General features: G+C 44.4%; 1 protein-coding gene across 2 annotated transcripts; it reads left to right on the forward strand.

The window, feature by feature from the left end:
• The first annotated feature begins 5,080 nt into the window (after positions 1-5,080).
• On the forward strand, positions 5,081-8,571 carry LOC100279839 (putative choline kinase 2). 2 transcript variants are annotated; one of them, XM_008649508.2, is made up of 7 exons: positions 5,081-5,683; positions 6,922-7,043; positions 7,139-7,355; positions 7,529-7,646; positions 7,732-7,779; positions 7,897-7,994; positions 8,091-8,560. In XM_008649508.2, the coding sequence occupies exons 1-7, from the start codon at positions 5,084-5,086 to the stop codon at positions 8,196-8,198; spliced, it is 1,311 nt and encodes a 436-aa protein (XP_008647730.2). In that variant the 5' UTR covers positions 5,081-5,083; the 3' UTR covers positions 8,199-8,560. The 2 variants fall into 2 exon arrangements, with proteins under 2 accessions (XP_008647730.2, NP_001146264.1); NM_001152792.1 differs by having other exon boundaries at positions 5,156-5,683; positions 7,157-7,355; positions 8,091-8,571.
• Positions 8,572-8,919: the final 348 nt, after the last annotated feature.

Here is an 8,919-nt window from a genome sequence, read left to right on the forward strand (position 1 = left end):
TGTTAGAATCATCAATTAAATCAAAGCAGGAAGTAGAAGCATCTTTCTTAATTATTTCAGATATTTCAACTAAAGATGTTGCTGGGGTGCTACCAATGCTTTCTAGCTTAGTAGTTAGCTCATTATTGTGTATGCTAAGAATTTCCATTTTCTCTAGCAAATTTTCAATAGCTTCTTGGGAGCTAGCTAACTTAGCCTTAAGTTTTTCATTCTTTTTAATAAGGCTATCATCGGTAGCAGTGTATGGAGCACTAGATTCTAACAGCTCAATTTTAGTTGATAGCTCATTATTTAAGTTTGCAAAAGTTTCAAATTTTTCTAGCAAACCTTTGTAATCATTTTGAGAGCTAACCAACTTATTTTTCAAATTTTTAAGTTGAGCTTTTTGCTTAGTGCAAACATCCTGAAAAAATTCTACGGCTTCTGCAAGCTCATCTAGAGAGGCCTTTCCCTCACCTTCATCATCACTACTACTTTCATCACTAGAGGATGGAATGCTTTTGTTACCTCTTGCCATAAGGCATTTGTGTGATGTCCGTGATGATCGTGACGAGGACCGGTGGCTGCGCGTCCTTGGAAATTCATCTTCACTTGAAGAGTCATCCCAAGTTCTAACACTTGTGAGCGCCTTGCCTTTGCTCCTCTCCTTTTTGGGTTTGGCCACATTTGGACAGTTGTCCCTGAAGTGGCCCTTCTCCCCACATGCGAAGCATCCTCTCTTCCTTTGCTTTTTCCTGTCAATGTTAAAGAGAAGATCCTCGACCTGCAGGGGCACACCCATTAGATTAATCTTGCGGATCATCCTCATTACCTTTCCGACGCGTCGGATTGTTTCTTCGTCCTCGGAGGATGATGTGCATGGTTGATTATCTTCATCATCATCACTTTCTTCTTCTTCTTCCTCTTCTTCGCTTGAGGAACTTGGAGTGGGAGCCTTCTTTTTGCCCTTCCTTTCATCACATGCAAAAGCATATGGCTTTGAGGAAGTTGGCTCCTCTCCCCGACTCATTTTTCGCGACATCTCAAAGGCCGCGATTTTCCCAATCACAATGGTCGGGGTCATGTTGCTTAAGTCCTCCATGTTGTGAAGGATGGTGATGATGCTCCCATATTTTTGTTGTGGTAGCAGGGAGATAATCTTCCTTACAATGTCCGCATCACCTAGCTTATTAATGCCAATAGAGTTGAGCTCATTGATTATTAGATTCAAACGAGAATACATGTCTCTAACAAGCTCATCATCTTTCATAGCAAAAGAATTATACTCATTTAAGACTAGGCAATGTTTTTGCTCACGGACATTGGATGTGCCGTCATGGAGCTCATGCAATTTTAGCCAAATCTCATTAGCAGTTTTCAGAGTAAATACTTGATTGAAAATATCCATGCTAAGAGATTCATACAAGCAATTTTTGGCTCTAGCATTTAAATGGATTTCTTTTTCCTCACTCGTGGTGGGTTTCTCGGGATTCTTGAGGGGTTTCATCCCGTCACGAGTGACTCTCCAAACACCTAGATCAACGGCCTCTAGGTAGCAAGCCATTCTAGCACTATAATATGGGAAATTAGTGCCGTCGAAGTGTGGTGGCCTATGGGTATCCATCCCTTCCTCTAAAAAGCGTCGGCTCTTTTAGCGGTGAAGCTAAAACGTTTCAAATGAGCCAAACCGGGCTCCGATACCAATTGAAGGAAACGGGTGACGCCTAAGAGGGGGGGGGGTGAATTAGGACTTCTAAAACTTTTACTAAACTTGGCCACAATTAAATCCCTAGAGCAAAACCTATGCAAGAATCAAAACTAGAATGTGCAAACTAGGTTTAGTCTAAGTGTTGCTATCTCTACCGCAAAGGCTAAGTTTCAATCTACACTAAATAAGTATGACAACAAGATTGAAACTTAAATGCTTAATATAAATGCGGAATGTAAAGAGCTAAGTAGAGAAGCAAACTCTCGTGGATGACGTCGGTATTTTTACCGAGGTATCCGGAACCGCGCAAGGTCCCGACTAATCCTCGTTGGTGCCCCTACGCAAAGGGAAGCCCACGCGAGGGCCAAGCACCTCGGTCGAGTAACTCCGTAGAGAGCCGCGGGCCTTCTCCACGCGCAAGTGGTGCTCCGCTTCCGGCTCCTCTCGGACGCTCCCCGCCGTCTCCACTATCGAGCTTCCGGCCGAAACGCCGCGGGCCTCGTTCCCTCCGGTACACGGTGGCGGCCGTAACACAAACACGGTTGTCACGGTCTCGCAAGACTCTCGCCCCACTCGGTACAATTACAACGGCTCGCGCAAGAGCCGAGGGGTTGTGAGGTTTATCTAAACTCACTCAACTAACTAGGATTCACCTAGAGCAAGCGCTAAAGCGGTCTAACTAACCTAAGCACTTCGCAAAGCACCTACGCTAATCACCGAGTGATTCTATTAAGCACTTGGGTGTTTGAGCACTTGGAAATATGCACTATGTGTATTGGAATGTTGCTTGGGCTCTCACACTTGAGAATGGCCGGTTGGGGTGTTATTTATAGCCTCCACACCCTCAACTAGCCGTTGGACAGAAAGCAGCAGCTTTCTGTCGTCGGGTGCACCGGACAGTCCGGTGCACCACCGGACACTGAACAGTAGATGTCCGGTGCGCCTATGTCAGCCGACCGTTGGCGTCTGTAGCAGTCGACCGTTGGATCCGACCGTTGGATTCGACCGTTGCCGTCTGCCCGTTGGCACACCGGACAGTCCGGTGCACACCGGACAGTCCGGTGCTACAGCCCGAGAGCGCCTACCTGCGGCCTCTCTGCGCAGACCGTCCGGTTGTCCCACCGGACAGTCCGGTGCACACCGGACAGGTACTGTGCACTGTCCGGTGCGCCACCAGGCGCTGGCTGACAGCCCTCTTCTCAGGTTTCTTTGCTGATTTCTATGGGCTTCTTTTGTTCTTGAGTCTTGGACTTCTATGCATCTTTTTATGTCTTCATTTGAGGTGTTGCATCCTCATTGCCTTGGTCCAATCCTCTTCGCATCCTGTGAACTACAAACACAACCACTAGAAACCTTATTAGTTCACGGATTGTGTTGTTCATCAAACACCAAAACTCAATTAGCCAAAAGGCCCGGGGTCCATTTTCCTTACAATTATTTTTATTTGTATTATCATATCCATAATAACAAATTATAAATGTACCGTCGGATTGATGGAAAGTAAAGGTACAGGCGTGATACGAAAAGCGAATGTCATGTCAGCGTGAACAGTACAGGAGTATTGTTCATCTATTTATAGGCACGGGACGTAGCCCATGTAGAATTACATTCATGCCCTTTACATTTATCAATAACTCTATAGTAATTTTTCGAGGTCTAATTTGTCTTTTCATCTTTAAGTCGGTTCCCCTTCTCTGCTGTTATGCCGAAGTTTTTCTACGCGCAGCTTCGTGATCACCTTATCCTTCATCATAATCGTCTTACGTCTCGCTCAGTCTTCGTCCTAACCACGTTCTTGTATACTCATAACCTGATTTCGAAGATGCATGTTCACATATTTCACTTGGACAACATTGTCAAATTATGTTTTTGAGGACCTTCGGAAACCGAAGGCCCCCAACACTTGGCTTGGAGCAATTTAGGATGGGTGACCGACCAGAAAGTTTTCTCGGGTGTGCATGAGTGAGGACAAAGTGCGCACAAAAGACCCGGTGTCCTTGATCATTGGATCAAGAGATGAACCACAACGTAGAGTTAGAAAAAATATATTAAATATAAATTGGATGACTATGTGTTGGATACTTTATGATGAGTAGAGTAGTATTGTCCCGTTAAAAAACCATTGTGACAATATTTTTACGTCGTTTTATAGAGTTCTTCTTTAATTAGACTAGAATTGCCAGGCTTATTTAAATTGGCGTGGACGTAATTAAAATATAAAAAAGCAAACATGGTTGATTATGAAATTCTTGATTAGGAATCAGGTTTGATGAACTGAGATTCGAATCTCCATCACGGAGGTCAGTGGTATTAACTTGGGAGTACAAAACATACGACTCTTGGCAGAATTTTTCCTTCTGCTGAATCAAGCTGAGAACCCGAAATAAACGTCTCTAGATGGAGTCGTGCCTAAACGTGAACGATTCCATTTCCTCAATCCTCCATAGCCCATACCTATTTTTCTGGTGTATACATGATTGAAATTTAGTACTCCAGCTATTAAAAAATTACAGACGGGTTCGCCTTAATTTAAATTCCCTTCGAACTGGTGGATGCTTGATGATTGATAAGTTCAGTAATTTCGATGCGATGAGGACGGATTTCCTGGTTGTTTTGTCAATTCGGAATCTTGATTCCGCGGGGGTCCACCATGCACAGTAGTACGTTGCAGCTTGCAATCACAGCCGCACGGCATCTAGTGGGACCTTTATGTTTTATTTGACTTCATTTTTTTAGGAATTACTTGGAGGGTATTATTGAGTCCTAGAATCATTTGGCAAATACTGTGTGTTGAATATTTATCACTCAGGAAAGATGAAATAAGAAATAAACCCGCGCAATCTTTAACACCCTATGTCCCGATTACATAAACATTGCAGAATATATATAGAGCTTTTCAGATCAACCACTATAGACTTGTGGTTGTTGGACGGCTGTCATCTTTGATGTGCCGGGAACCCTTTTTCCCATTATCTAAAAAAAATATAGAGCTTTTTTTTAGCTTGGCTAATCCAGTTTGTATAGGTGTACTGCCATGACTGACCGTTGTTAACTCCTTATTTGAATGCTGATTTCAGATCAACCAATTTGTTTTAATGGTTTGGTGTAGAACTCAGTTTAAGTTGATTGGATATATTTAAAAGACATCCATACCGATCATTGTGTGTTACCATATGATCGCAATGTCATGTCTTATGTAGAGAATGTTATTATATTATTGTAATATCAGAATACTTTGAAGGTATATTAGAAGTGTATGAAACCTCCGTGTAGGATCAGGATAGTATAAATACTTGGGAATTGAGATACATTATTTTTTTACAAGAAAGCTACGTGATAGAATCGTTATCGTTTTGAATTGTGAAAAATAAAGACAATACTTGAGGGTGAATCTGAATGACACCACGCATGCTGTACAACTCTATTTATAAAGGCCAGGCCAGGCCAGGGAGGCAGAGACGAATAAGCCAGGCAAAGGACGCGCGCGCACGAACGGCTCGCTCTCTCTCCGACACCCAGATCCCTCCCGTTTCAGGAAACGCGAAGATTCCGCCGTCCAACCCCGAGCCGCTCCGCTCCGTCGATTCGGGCATGGCGCCGAAGGAGAGCCAGCAGCAGCAGAGTCCGGCCGAGGTGGCGGCGCCGGCCGCGCGGAGCATCCCGGACGAGGCGCGGCGGCTGCTGCACGAGCTGGCCGCGGCGTGGGAGGACGTGGCCGGGTGCGGGTCGCGCGAGCCCGAGGTGGTGCCGCTCAAGGGCGCCATGACCAACGAGGTGTACCGGGCGCGGTGGGCCACCGGCAGCGGGGACTCGTCGGCGCCGGGGCAGAGTGACGCGCGGACGGTTCTGGTGCGGGTCTACGGGGAGGGCGTCGACCTGTTCTTCGACAGGGAGGACGAGGTGCGCACGTTCGAGTTCATGTCGCGGCATGGCCACGGCCCCCGCCTCCTCGGCCGCTTCCCCAACGGCCGCGTCGAGGAGTTCATCCATGCCAGGGTGCGCATTCGCTTCTTGCACTCTTCTTCTTTAATCTTCATCATCATCGATCGATCGCTTTGTCTCCTCGACTGCTCCGATCCTTCTTGTTTTCTAAGTGTGCTTTTAATTTTCTAAATTCTTTTTGGGAAGGAATCTGTCTCTTCTCTAGTCCTAGTCCTTTGGAATCCCCAAGTTTAAAACCAGCCTACTACCAGCATCATATTAAGCGATTTCTTTTAAAAGTTTCCTATGTGGACATTCCTCTACCAGCATGCTCTCAAGTCTCAACTAACGTGTTGAGTGAGCTTCTCTTGCTTTGACACCTTCCTCCCCCTGCATATATCATGTAGATATGAACTGTACTACGACAAATTTCAACGGTTTGGCATTTGCAATCTTATCCGAAAACGATCATTATTCATTTAGGTCTGAAGTCAATAGCGAACTAAATAATTCATACCAGTGCCACGGTTCTACTCTTCTTTAGATTTTTCTCTTTTTTTGTTTGTTTGATAAAGACTCTTCTTGAGATTTGCATTGTATTGTTTAAAATATTTGCTTGATATCGTCTCTGACGTACTTGCCGTGGCAGAGAACACTGAAATATTTTATTCTGATTCGCAAGGCTAGGCGCTGTTGACATTTCTTCTTGCGAATAGTATCGGTACTTGTAGCATCACTGTATCCATGAAATTGCTTTAGAATTCAGGGCACAGAGATGCTAACAGGTCAACACTTGACGAATCTGTGTATCTACATCGCTTAATTAGTCATCAAGACTAGGTCAGTATGTTGAAGTTAATGGCAACTACTACTGTGCAATAAGATCTTAGGTGCAAACGTACAAGCGTTAGATCATGATTTAATCGCAGATATAACTGCACTATGTTAAAGTTATTTTTATAAATCAAGGTTTATGTTAAGACATGGCTTATGTTAATGTAATATATAGTTGGATTATAATCTAACGAATCAGAAGTCTCACTTGCATGCTTGTATTTAAGGGTTGATTGTACAACAGTCGTTGCCGAAGTTGATTTGGCTTTACAGGTGAAAAGGTGTGAGTAAAAAGTAGGTTAAAGCATCACTATTCTGTCTTCGTTTCCCATTTCTTTGTACCATTTTAAAAATACAATACAAGGCAAAACTTGCGACCCTGTCATTCCTAGTTACCATGCGAATTGGATATCTAGTATGAAGTGGATCACATTTTATTTGTTAAGATTTTTGGAAGTTGACACATCTATTCCTTTCAGACACTTTCAGCTCCTGACCTACGTGATCCGGGGATTTCAGCCATCATAGCCTCCAAACTGAGGGAATTTCACAGCCTCGACATGCCTGGTTCAAAATCCGTGCTCATCTGGGAAAGATTAAGGTACTGCTGGTTTTTTTTCCCGCCTACACAGTTGCTCTGGTACAGCATGTTGTAAAGCAAAACTTATCGTCGAAGCGAAGTGCTGATTGCCACAGTTGCATCGTTTCCGCTAGGAACTGGCTCAGAACTGCCAAGAGCCTGTACTCCTCCTCTGATGAAACCGAAGAGTTCTGCTTGGATAGCATGGAGGAGGAGATCGCTGCGCTGGAGAACGAGTTCTCAGGGGAGTGCGAGCGCGTAGGATTTTGCCATAACGATCTCCAGTATGGGAACATCATGATCGACGAAGAGACGAGGCTACTGACCATCATTGTAAGCTCTTGCTACCTTGGCGTGTGTTAATTTGGTTCACTGATTCTGCTCTTTCATAGGCGCTGCTGCATTTCCGATGCTTAATTTCTGAACCATTTCTGACTTATCCTGAATGCTTGGAAAAAAATACATTGCTATGATCTCGCTTAATTTCTTGCCTGCCACCTTTGCAGGACTACGAGTATGCAGGTTTTAACCCAGTTGCTTATGACATCGCAAACCATTTCTGTGAAATGGCCGCAGACTACCATTCAGAAAAGCCTCACATATTGGACTACAGCAAATATCCAGGTGATATATATACATATTTGAAGCCTTTGGATTTCTGCACTGTTATTTGTTCACTCATCCTACCTTACTGCTCATATCACGACAGATACCGATGAGCGGAAGCAATTTGTGCGGACATACCTGAGCTCCTCAGGTAAATCTAATGTTTGTTGATTTATGCCTGATCACCTCTAGTTTACGGATTTTTAGGATATGTCTATATATCAGTTTTAGAAGAAGAAATAAATTCTCTTCCTGCAATCCCTACCAGGTGAGGAATCTGAAGAGGAGGTAGAGAACCTGATCAAAAGCATTGAGAAGTACACCCTCGCCAGCCACCTAGTTTGGGGCCTATGGGGAATAATTTCGGTGGGTTTGCTCATGCATAGCTTCCATTATTCGCCCCACCTAGGAACCAGAATAGCCATTCATCTAAATCTGACATCCTCTGGGCTCTGGCTGCAGGATCATGTCAACGATATCGACTTCGACTATAAGGATTACGCTAGGCAGAGGTTCGAGCAGTACTGGCTGAAGAAGCCGACCATCCTTGCTTCTCAGACTGCTGAATAGAACCCACCCATCAGGTTCTGCACTCCACCGATGTGCTGCACATAGCTTGTCCATTCTTCTCTGCTCATTGAGACTTGAGGTCTGTGTCCCTGGGGAACAAGGCTGTGAAGAAAAGGCTGGACCCAGAAGTCAGCTCAGGCATTCAGGTAGATCACAGGCCTGTTAATAGTGTGAGGCGACATACTGTTGATAAAAAAACCCTGACTGCATGTTGTATGATGGTATGGTCACTTGGTGTGTGCGTGCGCGTGAGTGTGCGTGCTTGGTTTACTGGCTAGATTAGTGCTGCATCTGCCTCTGTGCGCGCTTCAGTGTATGCAAAACATACGTATTGGAAATCAGATAAAGATTCCTGCAGGTTCTGTACCTCTGTATTTGGTGCATGTCGTTCTTTAATCCTGAGAGAATGGCAGAATCAGTGATGCCGGTTACATCACTAATAAACGGCTCATTCTCCTTATTACCATTCCCCTTGAAAAGATAGTGGTGTTAACCATGCTGAGTTCTGCCTCGGATCCTTGTCTAGGGTTAATCATTCTGCAAGGGTTGGCACCCCACTGCCTATCATCACATGAATGTCAAATGTCACGATTTTAGTTGGTCACTGAAAATTGCATGAATTATGGTCTTCTGCGTGCAAACCCTTTTTCTGCAATATTGCTAGATGATGTTACTATCAACAATGCTACACATGGTATTTCTGTATCCACTTTATCCATTT

Source organism: Zea mays, chromosome 6, assembly GCF_902167145.1.
Source record: "Zea mays cultivar B73 chromosome 6, Zm-B73-REFERENCE-NAM-5.0, whole genome shotgun sequence".
Taxonomy (NCBI): Eukaryota; Viridiplantae; Streptophyta; class Magnoliopsida; order Poales; family Poaceae; genus Zea; species Zea mays.

Bases quoted from the DNA above. Each gene is read 5' to 3' on its own strand.
- LOC100279839 (XM_008649508.2), top strand. From the start codon at position 5,084: ATGACACCACGCATGCTGTACAACTCTATTTATAAAGGCCAGGCCAGG. The intron at 7,647-7,731 runs GTGATATATATA...ATATCACGACAG, and splicing joins GGACTACAGCAAATATCCAG to ATACCGATGAGCGGAAGCAA. The intron at 7,995-8,090 runs GTGGGTTTGCTC...CTCTGGCTGCAG, and splicing joins GCCTATGGGGAATAATTTCG to GATCATGTCAACGATATCGA.